At 17.7% G+C, this 19,866-nt stretch overlaps 6 protein-coding genes across 6 annotated transcripts; 4 read left to right on the top strand and 2 right to left on the bottom strand.

Annotated features, from left to right (window-relative positions):
- Window positions 1–895: 895 nt before the first annotated feature.
- PRELSG_1441300 (conserved Plasmodium protein, unknown function) lies at window positions 896–4,903 on the top strand (the record flags this gene model as incomplete). The annotated part of the gene is made up of 1 exon (XM_028679491.1): window positions 896–4,903. One exon carries the CDS (start codon window positions 896–898, stop codon window positions 4,901–4,903), a length of 4,008 nt encoding a protein of 1,335 aa, XP_028535199.1.
- A 1,616-nt stretch (window positions 4,904–6,519) lies between these two features.
- Window positions 6,520–9,537, top strand: PRELSG_1441200 (conserved Plasmodium protein, unknown function; the record flags this gene model as incomplete). Its single annotated transcript, XM_028679490.1, has 5 exons — window positions 6,520–8,494; window positions 8,572–8,697; window positions 8,880–9,040; window positions 9,333–9,387; window positions 9,482–9,537. The coding sequence occupies 5 exons, from the start codon at window positions 6,520–6,522 to the stop codon at window positions 9,535–9,537; spliced, it is 2,373 nt and encodes a 790-aa protein (XP_028535198.1).
- A 288-nt stretch (window positions 9,538–9,825) lies between these two features.
- On the bottom strand, window positions 9,826–11,238 carry PRELSG_1441100 (small subunit rRNA processing factor, putative; the record flags this gene model as incomplete). Its single annotated transcript, XM_028679488.1, has 2 exons — window positions 9,826–10,072; window positions 10,292–11,238. 2 exons carry the CDS (start codon window positions 11,236–11,238, stop codon window positions 9,826–9,828), a joined length of 1,194 nt encoding a protein of 397 aa, XP_028535197.1.
- Window positions 11,239–11,677: 439 nt separating this feature from the next.
- Window positions 11,678–12,328, top strand: PRELSG_1441000 (conserved Plasmodium protein, unknown function; the record flags this gene model as incomplete). Its single annotated transcript, XM_028679487.1, has 1 exon — window positions 11,678–12,328. The coding sequence occupies one exon, from the start codon at window positions 11,678–11,680 to the stop codon at window positions 12,326–12,328; it is 651 nt and encodes a 216-aa protein (XP_028535196.1).
- A 615-nt stretch (window positions 12,329–12,943) lies between these two features.
- PRELSG_1440900 (conserved Plasmodium protein, unknown function) lies at window positions 12,944–14,093 on the bottom strand (the record flags this gene model as incomplete). Its single annotated transcript, XM_028679486.1, has 2 exons — window positions 12,944–13,250; window positions 13,420–14,093. The coding sequence occupies 2 exons, from the start codon at window positions 14,091–14,093 to the stop codon at window positions 12,944–12,946; spliced, it is 981 nt and encodes a 326-aa protein (XP_028535195.1).
- Window positions 14,094–15,872: 1,779 nt separating this feature from the next.
- On the top strand, window positions 15,873–19,748 carry PRELSG_1440800 (conserved Plasmodium protein, unknown function; the record flags this gene model as incomplete). Its single annotated transcript, XM_028679485.1, has 2 exons — window positions 15,873–19,472; window positions 19,707–19,748. 2 exons carry the CDS (start codon window positions 15,873–15,875, stop codon window positions 19,746–19,748), a joined length of 3,642 nt encoding a protein of 1,213 aa, XP_028535194.1.
- Between the last annotated feature and the right edge of the window lie 118 nt (window positions 19,749–19,866).

Raw genomic sequence — 19,866 nt, 5'->3', positions numbered from 1 at the left:
ATATAAAATAAAATCAAGATTGTCTTTAAAAGTTAATTTTTTTTTTTTTTTACATTGTATATTCCTTTTTTTTCTTTTAAATTATAATAATTTTGTTTTTTCTTTCATTTTAATGCCAAAAGAAGTACTTAGAGATTATAAAAAATTAAAAGTGATAACTATTTTTATTTTTATACAATCAAAGTAAATAAAGCCTTTTTAATAGAAAAGTTTTTTTTTAATTTTTTTTTTTTTATTTATATCATTAATATCTTTTTAAAAAAAAAAGAAAAGAAGAGAAACAAATAAATAATACATTTCTTGCTTTATATGCTATACTTTGTTCTCTTTAATATTATTTTAATCTAAGTGAAACTATTAGCATATACTTTTTTTTTTTAATTTCACAATAATTTTAAAAGGAAATAATTTAGATTTTAAATTTGTTTTTAATATTTTAAATACTTAAATTATATACGAAATATGTTTCTTTATTCTAATTTATATACATATTTGCATTATATTTTTGTAAAAATTATAACTTTAAAGAATTATTTTATATATTTTTAATTCTTCAGTATTCTTAATTGAAATAATAAAATATATGTCCTTACGATATATTAATAATAAAAATATTTAAAAAAGGGGAGAAAAAAAAACTATTAATAATAATTGTCCTTGTATTAATGCATACAAAAAAAAAAGTAACTATTTAAATTTTAATTTGTATATATTACATACATAAAAACTATTTATTTAATAATTTAGAACATTTCAATAATTAAATTTATGAAATAATGAATTAAGAATATGTTTCATCATTTAAGCATATAATAATGATTTTTTTAAATTCTTGAAAAATAAAAATAAAAGGAATAAAAATAAAAATAAAATAAATTAAGTACTAAAAGCAAATATGTTTCTTAATATAATTAAGGGATTAGAAAGAAATGAAGATAAGGAAAATGTCATAAATGCAAATATACAAAAATTATTAGGTGATAAAACATATGAAAAAAGGAAAAAGGGAGCACAAGAATTAGCTGAGTTAATAAATATAATATTAGAAAAAGAAGAAGAAGAAGAACGCAAGCATTTAAGTGATTTGCTAGATAAACAAACTAATGAAACCTTAAATGAAAGTAAAAACTTTTCAGAGAAAGAAATTGATAAAATTTCAAAAGAGAATTCAAAAAATGATTTAGAGTTTAACGGTGAGAATTATTTTCGAAGTTATAATGAAAACTTAAAAAAAGAAGATCTATACTTTAATAAAGATGAAGATAAAAAAAAGAATTATGAAAATCAAGAAGAGAAACAAAACAATAAAAAAGATATTAAAGATAATGGAAAAAGCAAAGAAAATATATTTGAAGAAAATAAAGCTGATCTAGATGAAGAAATAAGAAAATTTTGTGAAACGGATCAAACTATAGAAAAAGATAAAAAAAAAATTACAGAAATTGAAAAGGAAGATTATTATAAAGAAACAAATGAGGAAAATTACGTTTTAGGTTCTGAAATAATTAAAAAGTTATTATTAGATAAATGTAAAGAAAATTATGATACAAACTCCGACTTTATAAAATCATGTGAAAGTAAGCACACAAAGAAAAAGATGAATTTAGAAATGAATATTGATAAAAGTAAAAGAAAATTAAATGATATATTAAACGATAATGATATTTATATAGAAAATTTAAATAAAAAATACCAAAATAAAAAAATTTTAAATATAATAAATTTTATAGATAAAAAATTTATTCAAAGTGTTAATATCTCAGAAAGATGTGGAGGCCTTATTTCATTGGCATTTATATCAATAAGTTTAGACGTTAAAATAAAATTTTATTTTACAGATATATTAAAAATTATTATTTCATGTATAAATGATCCAGATTCCAAAGTAAGATATTATGTATGTGAAAGCTTATATAATTTATGTAAAGTTTCAAAAAATATTATCTTTTATAAAATAGAAGATATATTTGATTGCTTATATAGAATATTTTCAGATTCATGCACTAATGTAAAAAATGGAGGTGCATACTTAGATAATTTGTTAAAAGATATGACTTGTTCATATAATAATATTTTTAATATTTATAAAATAATATATGTATTAAAGGATAAAATATCTATTGAAAATGCAGATGTTAGACAACTTATAATATCTTGGTTATATTTTTTACAAAACATTCCAACTATTAATATATTTGAATATTTTCATTTTTTCATAAAAGACCTATTTTTAATGTTATCTGATGAAAATAAAGACATACAAAAACAAGCTAACCAATGTTTAGATTTATATATTGACAAAATTACAACATCAAATTATGAACAGTGTAGGATATTTTTGAAGCATATAGCTCAAGTAATTTTAAAATTTTGTGATCATAAAAATACCATCATTAAGCATAGAAGTTTATTGTGGATATATCATTTTATTAGTATTTTAAATATTCATTTTTATAATATATTTAAATCTTCCAAAAAAAATAATAGTTTTATTATTGAACTTTTGAAAAAAATTATTTATTGCACATCAGATGTAAATTTTGATATTCATTACACAGCCAAAAAATGCAATGAACTTTTAATTAATTACCTTAAGTTTTCCTCTTTAGAAGCTGTACCTTCAATAACAAAACTAGTATGTGATATTATTAACACAAAAATAGAAAAGAGTGAATTAATATTAAGTACCAAAGAAGTAACGAATTATAAAAATTATCAACAAACATGCCATTCAAAAAAAAAAAAATCCCAGAATTTTTTAAATGAAGAAACAGATTTAGATAAAAATCATATAATAAATAATGAAGATGTGCACAACATAAATAGGGATAAAACTCATACAAATGAAGAAAGCAAGATATTTTACTCCATTTACCAATATAATGATCATTATATACCTAATGAAATTAATGAAAAAGAAAAAAATATTGATAAAGATTCTATTAAAAATGAGAATAATAGATATGAAAAAGATGGTGTTTTTTTCAATAGCAATGATATAGATAAATATAACCGGAAAAACAATATTGTAGGTAATTCCAACTTGAATAGTTTAGGTTCTAATAGCTATAGTAGCAATAGATGCAATGTAAATAAAAATGAAAAATATTTAGAAAATCATTCTTTACATTTCATTAATGATAATAACATAGGAAAAGATGTTTATGAGATGAATAATAATGAAAAAAATAAAAATAATGATTATGATAGCGCCAGTAACTATAACTATAATAACAATAATAATGAAAATAATAATAATGGAAATAATAATGAATATAATAATGAAAATAATAGGAAAAATAACAATACCAAAATTAGTAATAATAATAAGAAAAGTACCATTGATGATTACATTAATAGTGATTATAAGTGTAGTGATAGTATTAGTAGTAGAAATAATGATTATGATAATAAAAATAACATTAGTGAATCATTAGGTTTTGAATCGTGTAATTTATTTTATAAAAAAAATAATACTTCTGAGGATGTCAAAAATAAAATATTAAATAATTATGACTCAAAAGAACAAAATCTTAATTTAAGATTTCTTCGTAATCATGAAAAACTTATAAATGAAATAAAAGAAAAAAAAATTTTATTAAGAGATGTAAGTAAAAGTGAAGCATATTTTATAAACAAATTTATAAAAAAAAAAGATAATGATGATGATGATGATGATAATATGTTTTTTGATAATTTCGAAAAAAGAAATATTTACCCTGTAATTATGTGTTTACAATGGTTAATTGAAATATTAATATATAAAAGTAATGAGATTAAAACTTATTATGATCATATAGTTGTATGTATATTTAAGTGCTTAAAAAATGACGATAGTAAGGTTCTTTTATTGTCACTTACTGTCTTATCAGCTATGTGTTCAACTGTTAATAATAAATTCAATTTTTATGAAAAAATAAGTGAAAATTTAATTATTTTATTTAAAAGTGATGAAAATTTATTAATACATAAAGGAAAAGTTATAGTACAGCACATTTCTCGTTGCTTGAATAACAAAAAATTTTATGCCTATTTATCTTATCTACTAATTAATGAAAATAATTTAAAATTTGTAAATAAATTTGTTCAAGTTTTAAATTGGGTATTATTAACCTCTATTGAAACTAAGTATCTTAGAAATGTTTTATTTTTAAAAAAATATTATAATCTCTTTTCATTAATATTAATTGCATGGTTTCATAATCCTCTATCAGCTATATCTTTTTTATTATGGTTACAAAAATATGAACTAGCCTATTTTTTGTGTTCTTATTTAACTTTGATAGACGTAGATTCTGATTTTTTTCATCAACTAGATAATTTTATTTTTTTATTTGAATCACCGGTTTTTTCAAAACAAAGAATTCATTTAATTTACCCAAAAAATTATCCATTTTTAATTAAGTCATTAATGATACTTTCTTTAATGCTACCATTAAATACATCAAATAATATTTTACAAAAAAGATTGCAAATTTCTCAATTATCTATTTTAACAAGTAGTGAAAAAGTTACCCATTTTGTTGATACTCATAATCACAGTGAAATTTTCAACATTGAAGATAAGGAATGCACAGAAGATAATCCGGAGAATAAAAAATATGAAAATAATTATATTTGTAAAAATGAAAAAACATATGAATCGGCAGAATTATTTAAATTGGAAAATGAAGAAAATGCAAAAGAATACAGTATTTTAGAAAAAACAAATCTAGAAAAAATGAACGAAGAGGAACAGTGGGATAATAAGTATAATTACTTATTAAATAATGTAAAAAAAAAATTTTTAAAAGAGGTGTTACACAATAAAAAAACATTTGGTAAATATGATGAAAGTAATGAATTTGTTAATATTTTTAAAACTATACTAAAAAGTCATAATATAATTAATTATTGTACATAAATTCTTATTTGGAAATATAATACAAGAAAAAAGAAAAAAAAAAAAACTTAATGTATGTTATAAAATCAATCATGTTATTAAATTTTATAGAATAATTGTTTAAAGTTATGAATATGATTCAATATTCTTAGTCTTTTGCTTTTAATAAAACCATAAAATATTATTTCATTGTTATTTCTTTATATTTTTTAACTTATTATAACTGTTAATAATTATAAGAAAATGTAATTAATATTTTTTTTAAAAGAATTTTCCGTTTTTAATTTTTTCATATAATATACTTTTAAAATTAAGTATTATTTTTATAGATATATTATTATGCTATTTTTTTCTTTTTAATTTCATAGTTTTTGAAAAAGGTGTTCTCTATATAATCTATGCGCTTATCTTTTTTTTTTCCAAAATATATATACTCCTTATATTTTTATTTTACTCAGAAACTTCAGCATTTTTTAAAAGTATCAAATTTATTCATATTAGGAGCTATGCTACTTACATAATTCATTTTTTTATTAGGTTTATTGTATCTATTATTGATAAGAAAAAAAAATGTTCATAAAATAAATAATAATAAAAATATAAAAAAAAAAAAAAATACAAAAATGATTCAATAAGTTAATGTTGAATAAAAATATGTAATAATAATGATAAATTTCCTCGACGTTTCTAATATAATGCTCTGCATAAATGAATATTTAAATTGATTCTTTTTATTTTTTTAAATTTATCACTATATATGAATGAGTAAAAAATATTTTTTTATTTTATGAAGAAAATATAATCAATGATATAAAAATAAAAAGGAAAATAATATAATAAAAACATCGAATTAAAATTTTTATTATATTTATTATTCCTTTTATATTTAAACATAGTTTATATGCATTTTAAGTTTCCATAATGTTTTAAACTGTTAGATTTTCTTTTTCATATACTTTTTTTATGAAAATATGTTACATATGAATTAATTATACATTTATAAAATAAAATAAAAGAGAAAAAAAAAAAATTCAAATGTTTGGCTTTATGTCATTAAATATTTATGTTATTTTATATTGTTTTATTTCATTTTATATTACTTCATTTTATTTTATTTTACTTTATTTTACTATATATTTTTTACTATGAATTATCTTTATAGAGAAAATGAAGTATTATAAATGTATTTTTATGAAAGTACAAAAGCAATCCTTAAAGAAATATACATTTATGTGTTTAATTTTTTTTTATTTTTTCGTGGAATAATTTTGAAATAAAATAATTAAAACATTTTAAATAAAATAAAATCTTATTTAACTACTATAATGAAATAAAGTATTATTGAAGTGTTATGTAAATATTATTAAATATTGAATTTAATAAAATATTATTAAAGAAATATTTAACTAAATTTAATATAACAAAAAGAGAAGGAAAAAAAAAAAAAAAATAATAAATAAGAAAAAATTAGAATAGAAATATAACTAAAGTGAAAATATTTAAAACAAATATCAAAATTTTAAAAAAGTAATGCTATTTTAAACAATTTTTTAATTTTTATTTTTATTTTTATATATATTATTTATATATAACATTCAGAAGTATATATATAATTTTTAAAATTAAATAGGAGAAAAATGGAAAAATCAAATTATTCTTATAAAAATAAATCAAATAAAAATGATATCAACGATATAGATGATTCTTTAGATTCATCAAATAAAGAAAATGATATGGATGATTTAGAAGACTTACCAGAATATGAAAGAGAGTTAATTTTAGCAAAAAGGCATGAGGAATATATGAAAAAGAAACACAGAAGTATGTTATTAAAAAATGTAAGTATTGATACTAATTTAGAACAACATTATAGCGATGATAATAATACTCATACTTTAAATAAAAAAAGTAATTTAAATAATAAATCATTACAGTTAAAATCAAAAAAGCAAAACGCTACAAATGAAAAAGTTGAAAATGATAAAATAAATAAGAAGTCAAGCAACTATAAAAAACATAAAAAATTAACAACGAAAATTGGAAAAAATACTAAGCAACAAGATAAAGAAGAAACAAATTATGTTAAAAGCAGTGAATCAAAAAAAAAAAGTGATTCCTTTATTCAGAATGATAAGAGAAGTTTGAAATTGTCCGTTGATAATAATAATAAACATAAAAATATAACTAGTAAAAAAAATAATGATTTAGAAAATATTGATAAAGATTATAATGGTGATAGTTACGAAAAATTATCAGGCACATATTCGAGCTCTTATTATAAAAAAAAAAAACTCAAAAGAGAAGAAAAAGCTTCATTAAGCAATGAAGAAAATAAAAATAGGAAAAGTAATAAAGATAATAATAATAGAATAACAACAGATAAAAATGAAATAGCAATATCATCTAATAAAGTAAGTGGGTCGTTAGAAGAAACAAAAATGGCTGAAAAATCTAAATATATGAAAAATAATAAAAGTGAGAGGGAATTAGAAAAGCAGCATAGTGAACTTTATACAAATGACAAAAGTGATGATATAATAAAAAAGAAAAAATTGAATTTAAAAAAAGATTCAGAAAAAAGTTTTGTTAATAATAATAATATAAAAAATCATAAAAATGAATCTTTTATTTATTCTAATGATCAACAAAAAAAAATATTCGATGATTCAAAAGAAATGGATGAATTAATGAGAAAAGAAAAACACTCAAAAGAACAAGAAACACCAGAACGTTTAATATTTTTATATAAGGAAGAAAAAAAAATGAAAATGGATATATATAAATATATGACCTATGAAATTATAACTTATTTTCAGTTAAAAAAAACTTTTCTTCTTGATATGAGCGAACATGTTAACTTTCCTTACTATGTAGTTGGGCACATAATAAAAATAATCGATAACAATAAATTAATAAAAGTGTCTAACTTACTAAAGAATCAACATAAAAATAATATTCAAGAAACAAATAAAAGCAACAATTTATTGAATGAAAAAAAAAAATTATTTTTTATAACAAATGTCATTAACAGTGAAAATTATTTTTCTTTAGATAGGCATACTAATGTAAAATTTGAAATAGTACATTTAGAAAATTTGTCAGATCTGCATTTTTTTAGTAAAATAAAAAACATAATGAATCAAAATAAAAAAATTTCTATAAATGAATTATGTTTAGAGAATTATGAAACTTACGTATGTGACATGAATAATATATCTGATCAAAAACTTACAGTAGATGAATATAATTTTATAAAATTATTTTCTGTCAATTTAGAAATTTTGAAAAATTTTCATATATTTTTAAAAGAAAAAATAGAAGATTTAAAAAATTTTCATTATACAGAAAAGCAAATTCAAGAATTAGTAGAAATGAAAAAAAAGAAAAGTTTCAATGAAATTTTTATGAACAATAAAAATATTGATACTTTACCTATATCTCGTATTACTGTTCAAAGAGAAATTTGTTCAATTTTAAGAGAAATTGATACTTTAAATTATGCAAAAAGACGTATAAAAGATGATACGCATACTTTATCGAAAATAAATAATCAAATTGAATTATTAACAAAAAAAAAGGATATTTTACGCGAACACCTTGAAAAAACTAGAAGTAAATTCTTATTTTATTTAAAGTATTTTTATGTTCACAGATATTTCTATATAATTTTTTTTTTTTTTCGTATATAGCTAATATTGTATCTAAAAGTAACGAACATTTTACACAAGAAAAAGAAAAGAATTTAACAAGAGGAAAATCACTAAAAAATTATTTGAAAACATCAATGAATGATGAAATTTCAAATAAATTTCTTGGTTTGATATATATATATATATATAATATGCGAACATATAAATACTTATATATATATGATTATTAAGAAAAAAATTAAGTTTTAGGATTTTATATATATAGACTTATATATGAAATATAAATAAAATTTAAGATATGAATATTAAGTGATATATGCATATTTTAATGTGTAAATTATAATCAGGAGTAGAAGAAAAAAATATATCAGATTTATCTAACTATATGTATGAAGAAAAAAGGACTTTTAATAATTTTGTAACCAGTAAGTTTTTTGATCTACCTCTGAGTATACATTATAAAATTGTTAATCATTTTTTATTGGGAAATCTACAAAATAATGATAAAGTAATAGACATAAATATTAAAAAAAAAAAAAAATCATAATATTTATAAATGTAATTTTAATACAGAATTATACATTTTTTTTTTTTTTAATCGTTAATTATTATTTATTCGTTTTTACTATTATATATGAGTAATTTTATTCCATTATTGTTATATCTGTTTTTTCATGATTTTATTTTATTTTTTTTCTATACACTATTATTCTATGAAATTATTACTTGTTATATTTATTAATTTATAATTATATTCTCTCTAAAATGCTTTTATTTTTTATGTTTTTAATTTTCTTCAGGTTTTTTATAGCGATACTAATGAAAAAAAAGTTGAAGATCACAATCTTTTTGGAAGTAAGAATAACAAAAAAATTCATACACATTATAATCTTTGAATTATTTAAAATTATATATGTTTTATTTTTTATTTAAAATTTTTTATTTTTAGTTCATATCAATAAGTACGTTACAATGTTTGACGATGTAAAAAAAAATTATAAATAAATATTATTCTTAAAAAAATGTAAAATCTAAATTGTTAAATAACATATAATAACCTAAAAAAATAACAAATTAGAATACGCAAATACTAATTTTTATATTTTAAGTTGCATTAGTTATACACCATTTATTTAATTTACGACATATATTTTTATACATCTTTTTTTTTTTTTTGTTTTTTATTGTTTTATTCTACTTTTTTTGTTTAAACCCTTATTTTTAATAATTTTTTAAATACATCTTTTAAAATTTTTGTTTTTTTTATTTATGTTAACAATTAATTTTTACCTGTTAATTCAAAAAATGAGTTAACTTTGAACAAATAGTAGTTGATGATAATTTTAAATCTGATAATCTAATAAGATAGTCGAATGAAAATTCTTCCGATTCTTTATTTTTTATTATTTCAATAAATTTTGTTACATCATAAATACTTGACAAAGATACAAAAAATGAATATCCATTATTTGTTTTTTTTACTTTGTCAGTAAATTTTTTAGTATCTGTAGGAAAACCATTATTAGATATCCCAACACACCTAAAAAAAAAAAAAAAGTAATTAAAACATAATTTTAAAATTAAAAATATTAAAAAATTATAGTAAATAAAAAAAAAAAAAAATAAAATAACTATTAAATTATTCATAATTAATAATAAATTATATAAATAATATATTTAGGCATTTAATTCTTTATTTTAACAAAAAAAAAAAAAAAATATTATGTATTGATAAAACTATAAAAATTATTATTATTACACTGTATTTCCCATATAATATTTTATTGAGTGTGGAAGAATTTTTAAAAGTGTTTGCTTGTTATCATCTTGAACTATGCCATTTTTCAATAAATTTAACATAACTTTTTTAAATAATGTAAAATTCCTAGGTACACGAAATAAAGGAGAAACATAAACTAATAAACCATTAATTGTATGAATATATATTTGTAGTCTTTGTTTTTTATTTAAAATACTATCTCTTAAGCATAATAATGTAAAAAATAATATATCAAGTCTTATATTGTCCAATTTGTTTTTTATACTTTCTATTTTTCTTTCTATATTTTTTTTATTATTATCATTTTTTTCAATTTTTACTAAACTTTCAAGATTTCTTAATTTTTTTTCGAAAAATATCAAGTGATCATCAGCATTAATTAAACAACTTTTGTTTTTGATACTAGTTATAGCTAAAGGAGAAAATAAGAGAAAAAATTTAAATACGTTTTCATTATTTATATCGTTATTTTCATCATATTCTTTTTTTACTTTATATAAATTGTTCTTATCAGAACTTATCATATTCATATAATCAACATAATCAACTGTGCCATTTTTCATATTTGAATCACTTGTTTTGTTTTCAATCATGTTTAAATTATTCCCATCTTGTATGTTATCATCGCCACTAGAAGTATAATTTCTATAACAATTTTCGTAGTAATCATCATTATCTTTGCTTAGTATTTTGTTTTTAATGTTATATTTATTATTATAATGTGTTTTATTTTTATTTTTAAATTTATAATTAAACTTTAATTCATTTTTTTTTAAATTTTTAAAGGATTTATGCTTCTTATTTACTTTTATATTTGTTCTGAATCTATTATATGTTTGATTAACTTTTGCTTCACCATTTTTATTTTTTTTCTTCGCTTTAGAGAACTTTTGTTTTTTAAAATTTTGATTCTTTTTATCTATCATTTTTCAAACACTTACAAACTTTTCATAATAAATTTTTTCATTTATTATTTCAACAAAAGATATTGCGAACTTTTTTTTTAAAATTTTTTTTTTTTTTTTATTAAACATACAACTAAAATTTTTTATTATACTATCTTTATTTTTTTAAATTTAAAAAAAAAAAAAAAAAATTAAACATATATGAGATAAAATTTTAATTATAAATGTTTACTTTATTTCTTAAGTTTATAAATAATTAAAAATTTGTAGATATTATAATTTTTTTAAAAATTTAAAAAAACTGCAAAAATTACAAAAATTTAATCTCAACGAAAATGGTATTAAGATTCTTTTAGAAGTATAGAAAGATAAGAATACAAAAATAGTTACGACAAAATTTAAGACTAAAATACAAAAAAAATTGTTTCATTTCATTAATATTGTTCTGTTTATTTTAAAAATGAAAAAGAAACACTACTTTAAAAATAAAAATTATATAAAAAATAAAAGTTACCTTAGAAAAAAAAAAAAGTACTATACTGATCAAAAATTTCTTCGTAAATATAAAAAAAGTATAAATAAAAACGAAAAGAAAGTTGAAATAACTGAAAGCGATCCAATTAAAAATTTCTTTTTTACACCTATAAAAGAAGAAAATATAAGAAAAGATGAATCAGAAAAAAAGGAAAAGAAATATAAGGCAATATGTGATTTAAACTCAGAAAAAAATAATAATTTAAATAAAAAAAATGTTGAAAAAGATAATTCAGACGAAAATTACAACAATTCCCTTAACTTAAAAGAAAGTGATAAACATTGTACATATAATAATGAAAAACAAAATGAAAAAAAAAAAATTATAATTGGAAATATTATGAAAACAAAAAAAAAAGGATCTACCTATAGCAAAGAAATTAATTATAGCTTGATAAAAAAAAGAGAAAAAGAAATATATCTTAGAGAAAAAGAAGCTGCACTTTTGGAAAATGAAAAGGAAAAAAGAAAAAAAAAATTAATAAGAATTCAAAAGTTCAAAAAATTAAATAAAAAAACAAAAAAAGGACAGCCTGTTATGAGTAATATAATAAAGCATTTATTAGAAAAAATTTAAATCATAATTTTTTTTTAATGAAATAAACTAAAAGAGTTAAAAAATGCCTCTTAATATATTCTTTTAAACTTTTGTTTCCATCTTTTATTCGAGTTTATTAATTTTTTTTAGTTATATTTATGTTTTAGTTCTTCTTTTTCTTTTTATACATTAATTTATACTTTTTTCTTTACCAATATTTATATTCTTAAATATTTAATATATTTAATATATTTTTTATATAATTATATATGATATAGCTATGCTTAGGATATTTTAATTAATAATAATCTAAAATAAGGATTATTAACATTATATATATATATGCCAGATAAAAATAAATTATGTTTGCTACCACTTTATTTCTTATTAGGACTTTATTTTTTATATCTATTTTTTTGTTATACATAAAATTTTTCAAAAAAAAAAACTTGAATTTATGTAATAACATACAGAAACATTAGAATATTTTAAAAATAATAAAAATGTATAATATAGAATATATATTAGATACAAGTTCATAATTATATAAAACCAACAAAAAAAAAATTTTGAAAAAAGTTTTAATTATTATAAAATCAAATATGTATCTGTATATTTTTTTAATATATATTTTTTGGTGTTATTTTGACTCTTTTATATTTTAATAGCATTTTTCTCTATTTTATTTTTTTTATCATCTACTTTTTTTTTTTCACTTATTTCTACTTCATTCTTTACTTTTGTTTTATTATTTCTATTCTTTTTCTTTTTTTTTTTTATACTTTTTTTTATCTTTGCATTTCTTTTTTGTTCTAACATCTTTATATCTCTTTCCCATTGAAGCATTTTCATCTTTTTTAATTCAACATTTTTTTTTTTTTTCATATTTTTTATTGATAAACTTTCAAGCTTTAATGTTCCCCCTTCACTTACATAAATGATTGGTACTAAAAAGACTTTTCTAAAAAAAAAAAAATATATATAAAAAGTTAAATTGAAAAATAAGCATTTGTCTTTTTTTTTTTTTTTTTTAAATTTTCATTAATAAAGTTGTAATAAATATCTTTCCATATAAATTAATAAAAAATATTATATATATTTCTAAAAAAAAATGTATTTTTATTATATACCTTAAGAAATATCGTAATTCCAGGTTATTTGTAGCAATGAAAAACTTTTTTTCATTATTATTCTTGACTAAATCCAATATGCATTTCATAGAATCAGACAAATTACAATTTTCATTTGTATCAATGTTTTCTTCTTTAGTTTTATTTTTCTCATCTATTTTTTTATTTTTTTCGTTTAATTCATTATTTTCTTTTATTATAATATCTTCTTCTTTTTTATTATTATTTTCATTTATTACATTATTATTGGAATAAATTTCATTTTTTCTATTATATAAACTATCAAAATTATGAGTAATCTTAATTTCATTTTCAAAATAGTTACTTGGAGAAAATTTTGAAATTTCTCCTTTATTAATCTTTTTTAGAAATGTATTAACAGATTCTTCTAAGTATTTCTGTTCATGATTACATTTATAATGTGTTAATTTCTTTAAAGCGTAAGCACTTTCTTCGTTTGATTTTTTTGAGTTTGCTGTTATGCATTTAGTTGTCATAAGTATTAATTGCCTATTAAATAATTTATTTAACTCTTCTTTAATCGAAATTTTATGAATAATACATAAATTAATAAATGTTTCATCAACAATTATTTTCAAGGGATCTGCTACTTGCAGCAAAGAACAAACTATTATAAATTTTTTTTTAAACTCTTTCTTTTTATCAATTTTCATTTTTTTTTTTTATTTTGTATTTTATTACTTTTTTATTTAACTTTTTATTTAAAGTTAAAATATTCAAAGATTTTAATTGCAAAAAAAATAAATTTTCATATTTTAATTTAATATATTACAAAATATGAACTTTTAATTATAATAATTTATTTATAATTTAAAATAAAGTATTATAGATTAATTGCTTCTAGTATTTAAAAATTAAAACTTTACTACTTATGTTAAATAAAATTATACGTACATAAACATTAGATTTTCTCAAACATTTTTTCCTTTTATTTTTTTTATTTATAGAAAAAATAAAAATATTTTTAAAGTTACAGTGATTTTTTTTTTTTTTTCTATACTCATATAGTTTAATAATATTTTAATTACATACATAAATTTTACATATAATGATCCTTAACTAGAAAAAATATTCCTAAAACAAAAATATTATTTAAAAAGAAAACTAATATTACTATAAAACTTTATAATGAAATAAACTATTTCAAGTTACATGTAAGATATTTTTAATTTTATGAAATAATATAATTTTTTAAATTAAAAAAAAAAAAAATTCAGCTTGATTAAAATTATAAAAAAATTTATAAAATTTTTTTCAATATATATAAATTATTTATCTTACAACCAATAAGTGCTTTTTTTATTTTTTCATCTGCTTAAAATACAACATCTAGTTTAAAAAGAAATCTTAAAATAGTTATATATTTATGAAAATAAATAAAAATTTATCAATCAATAATATTTATACAAAAAATGGGAATCCTTCATTTTTACTTTTTTTATTACTTTTAATTAAAAAAATTAATAAATAACATATAAAACTTTTTAATAATAAAAAGCTTTTTTATATATCCTATAATGTTTTTTTTTTTTTTATTTATATGATTATATTAATTGTCCTATTATATTAGCATAAAATTGATTTCTTTTGTCTTTTAGGATTTTTTTATATTTTGAAAAATTCTTTTAATTAAAAATTGTCAATGTCTATAAGTTTTATATTGAAGTAACATATAAAATATATTGTTTATTTTTTCATATATTTTTAATTTATCAAAAATGCTTCTTTTTGTATAACCTCAGATATAGAACAAATACATTTCTTATTTGTAAAATAATATTAAGATTAGTTATTTACATTTTATAATAAATATATTTTAACATAAATGTTATAATTTAAATATAAAATTAAAAAAAAATTTATAGAATTTCATTTTAAAATAAAAAAGGAAGGAATTTAAAAATTTTAATATTATATTACTTTTGCATAAAATATTTAATAAATACATATAAGTAAATTTTTTTTTCTTCTAATATATGTATATGCATATATCACTAATTTTTTTTTTAAGCATGTTTATCTTTTTTTTAATAAATTAAAAAAAAAGTTTTCTTTTTTCTTTGTAACTTTTTTTCGTATATTTAAAAATTCTAGATTTCTTAAAAATTTAAAATAAAAAAATATTAGGATGAGAAAAAAATAATGAAATTATGAAATTTTACTTTATTGAAAAATAATATATTATTATGAATAAAATGAAAAAGCTTTTAGAAAGGAAATAAACAAAAAAAATAAATAAATAAAATAAAAAAAATAAAAAAATATAAAAAAATAATTTCTTATAAATTAATTACAACTTTATGAATTTTTTTTTTTTTTAATTTTTATATTTATCAAATAGATAAAAAAAAAAAATAATAAGAACATTATTTAAAAGGGAGATATTAACGAACTATTTAGGAGAAACAAAATAATAAGTCAATTTGAATGAAATGGATAATAATGTAAGTTATAATAAAAATGATAATGAAAATAAGAATAATATTTCGAAAAATGAAAAGAATTGTATTATGAATGAATTGAATTATAATCAATCAGTAAATGACGTCGAAATGAAAGAAGAAATAAATAACGTAAAAGAAGTAAAAAATGTAAATAGTTCTGAATTTCCTTATAATAATAAGGATGACTTTAATAATTTATATAAAAATGAAAAAAATGAGAAAACTTCTCTTAAATATTATGGTGCAAATTTTAAAAATGATAGCAGTTATAGTAACAATAATAGTAAAGAAAATAGTAACAGTAACAATAAAACGAATTTTGAAAACACAGATGAATATAATGAAAATAATATAAGGAATAAAATTAATAATTCAATTAATTTAGATAATTTAACTGAAGGAGTTAATAACACGCAAGAAATGAGTAAATTATCTTTAAAAAATACAGAAAATTTAAGTAATAATAATATAAAACATTCAGAAATAAATAAAAATAACAATTTACTAAATAATTTAAATAAATTACCAAATGATAGAAATATAATAAAAGATAATAAAAATGATTCTCCTATGAATAATCTACCAACCAGTTTTATGAATCCGATTCATAATGAATATTCAGGGAATAATATTCAAAATAGTTTTACAAATTATTTTCAAGGAAGTAATCAAAATTTATCTAGTAGTTTATCATATTCTCAATATGACACTAATATTTTAGCAGAAAATAGGAAATTTTCTCAAAATGAACTGAGTTTAAATGAAAAGGTGCATAGTAATGATAGTAAAAATGTTTATCCTTATATAAACATGGGTAATATCCAACAAAAAAATATTAGCAGTACGGAAATGAATACAGTTGAAATGAATCAATTTAAAAATGCTAATAAAGAAATAAATAATTCAGAAATTTATGAAAACAATAAAAATATTTATGTGAAAGAAATGAATGAAAATTCCATGATGCATCCATTCAACACATTCTTAAGAAACATTGTTATAAAAAAACCAACAAATATGAGAAATAGTATTCATAATTTGAACTTAAATAATGTAAAATCAATGACTTTTGATTCATATAATATGAATCAAGTAAATAGTAATATAGAAAATACTCTAGATAGTAAAACAAATAGAATATATAAAATTCCATTTTTTAGTAGTAAATATGAAAATGAGATAAATGAAGAAGATTTAAAATATATTTATTCTCTTTTAAATAATGAAATAGTACGATCAGAAGAATCTGATAAAGAAATAAATAGAGTAAAAAACGAAATAGTGAATTTATATAAAAATGACCCTATGCAATTGTTAACATTAGAAAAGTGCTTATCAAATATAAGATCAAATAAAAACTTAATTGAAATTTTATTTTATATTTTAGAAAATAATAAATTGATTAATATGCAATATGATCCACAGTACAATCATATTAAATATATGAACTACTTAAATTTTGAAGAAATTAATAATATGCATAAAAAATTGGGAAATGATGATTATGATAATAAAAATGATAAAAGAGAAAAAAATTGTAATAATACACTAGAAAAAAAGAATATGAATAATGAAGAACTAAAATTAAATTATGATAGTGGCAATAATATTAATTTTATTGGTAAGTATAATATGCAAAATTATTTTTCAAATACAAATGAAGAAAACTATAATGATGCAAGGTTTATGAATAACGACTCCCATTATTTAAATAATAATAATAGTAATAATAAACATTGTCACTTAAATATGAAAGTAATGAAAAATGAAAATGGAATAAAAAATGAATATATTGATAAAAATTTATATGGAAATTCATCAAATCATATTCCTACATACAACAATATAAATAATATGATATATAACATGAATATGTTAAATAGCACAACTAATTTAAATATTACCAATAACTTAAATTATACTAATAATAATTTAATTAATTCATTTAATATAAATTGCAATAAACTAAATTATGCTGAATCAATGAAAAATAATTTTAGTACCAAAAATTATGGTAATTCTGTGGAAGCCCTAAATAACTCTGATGAATATGTATCATTTATTACAAACAAGAATTTAGATACGATAGAAACAAGAAATAAACTGAATGAAAATAAAAATTCTGTTATTTCAAATAATTTAAATAGTACTTTTGAATGTTTAAAGAAATCTATACATTTAGAAGATATGAAAAAAAAAGCAAATACATATGATGAAGAAAACAAATATCATCATACTAAAGAAAATGCTATAGCAAAGGAAAGTTATCATAATAATAATATATATAAATGTGTTAGCTGTGGGAAAATATGTATATATGTATATTACATTCTGAAACCTAATAATATAAAAAAAATTTCGTATGGAGTATTAGATAAATGCATATGGTGTAGTAAATGTTATAATTTAAGTAAATATCCAAATATTCTAAATAGTGATAATTTTATCAAAGTTAATATACCTTATAATTTTTCAGATAATGATTGGAATATAACAGAAATAGAAAAATTAATTGATGGTGTTTGTAAATATAAAAATAACTGGGAAAAAATAAGTGAATCTATCCAAACAAAAACACCATATGACTGCATTTATAAATTTATTTCTATGCCATTATCAAACCCTTATTTTGATTTAGATAATATTTTTAATATTAACAATTTTTCATTTAATTCATTTAAACAAAACAATACTCTTTTATCTCTTTTATCATTTATATGCAATAATATTAGTCCCTTTATTGGTGCATATGCAGCTAAAAAAATTGTTGATCTTATTTTGGACAAACAGAAAAACTATATTAATACAAATGAAAATGAGAAAGTAGAGAATTATGAAATGGAACACAAGACACAATTAGAAAAAGAAGTGAAAGTAAAATATGAGATTGAAGGAGAAATAAAAAAAGAGGAATGCAAACAGGAAAACATTAAGAATGATACACACAAAAAAAAAGTATACGAAGATATTCAAAACAAAAAGGAAAACAAATTATGTAATAATAATGTATCAGTAAATAACAATCTAAATGAAGGTGAAGATCATCCTGAAGGGATACATAACAATAACAAAGAAAAAATTGTGCATAGTAATTTAGAAGAAAATAATTGTGATAATACAAATAAAGAAATTTTGTCCTTTATTTATAATAGTGAAAAAAACAATAATGAAAGAAATGAAGAAAAAATTGAAACTTCTAAGGAAGAAATAAAAAATATAATTAAAAATGAAGAAGTAAATAATAAAAGTGACCACAATGAAAAAGTAGACACTAATATGAAATGCGAAGAAAAAGATTCACAGGAAAATAATACTTTTAATAATTCAAATTTTGTACCATTTAATTTTAATGATTCTTTTAAAAAAAATTTTTCTACATATATTTTAAAAGAAAAAGATATGCAAGAAATTCATAATACAGTTATTAATTCATCGAAAAAAAGAGCAAAACAATTAGCAGATTTAGAAGATCATAATTTAAAAAATCTGTTAAAAGAACTTGTACTAATTAATACAAAAAAACTTAAACTAAAATTAAAACAATATCAGTATCTTCAAAACTATTTTGATATTCAAAATCGATTAATGGTTAGTTTATGAAAAATTAATAAATACAAACATATTTATGTATATATACATATAAATATGGAATTATAGATATTTAATAAAAATTAATTAAAATTAATTTATTAATAATTTTAAATAGTTCTTTTTTGATTTATTTATTATTAATTGGTTATTAATATTTATGATTTAAACAAAGAAAAAAAAATTATCCAATAAAAATTTTACTTTTATTTCATTTTTTTTTTTTTATTTCAGGAGAAAAAAAGAATGTGGTTAAATGAAGATAAGTATAACTAATACCCGAACTAAATTTTTTTGTAAGTGAATTTAAAATTTCATTAATTTACGTTATTTTTTATGTTTAATTTTATTTTTAAACATATAATTTTTATTTATTTTAATATTTATTAATTTT

This window comes from Plasmodium relictum (assembly GCF_900005765.1).
Source record: "Plasmodium relictum strain SGS1 genome assembly, chromosome: 14".
Taxonomy (NCBI): Eukaryota; Apicomplexa; class Aconoidasida; order Haemosporida; family Plasmodiidae; genus Plasmodium; species Plasmodium relictum.
This window is presented reverse-complemented; position numbering and strand designations above follow the sequence as displayed.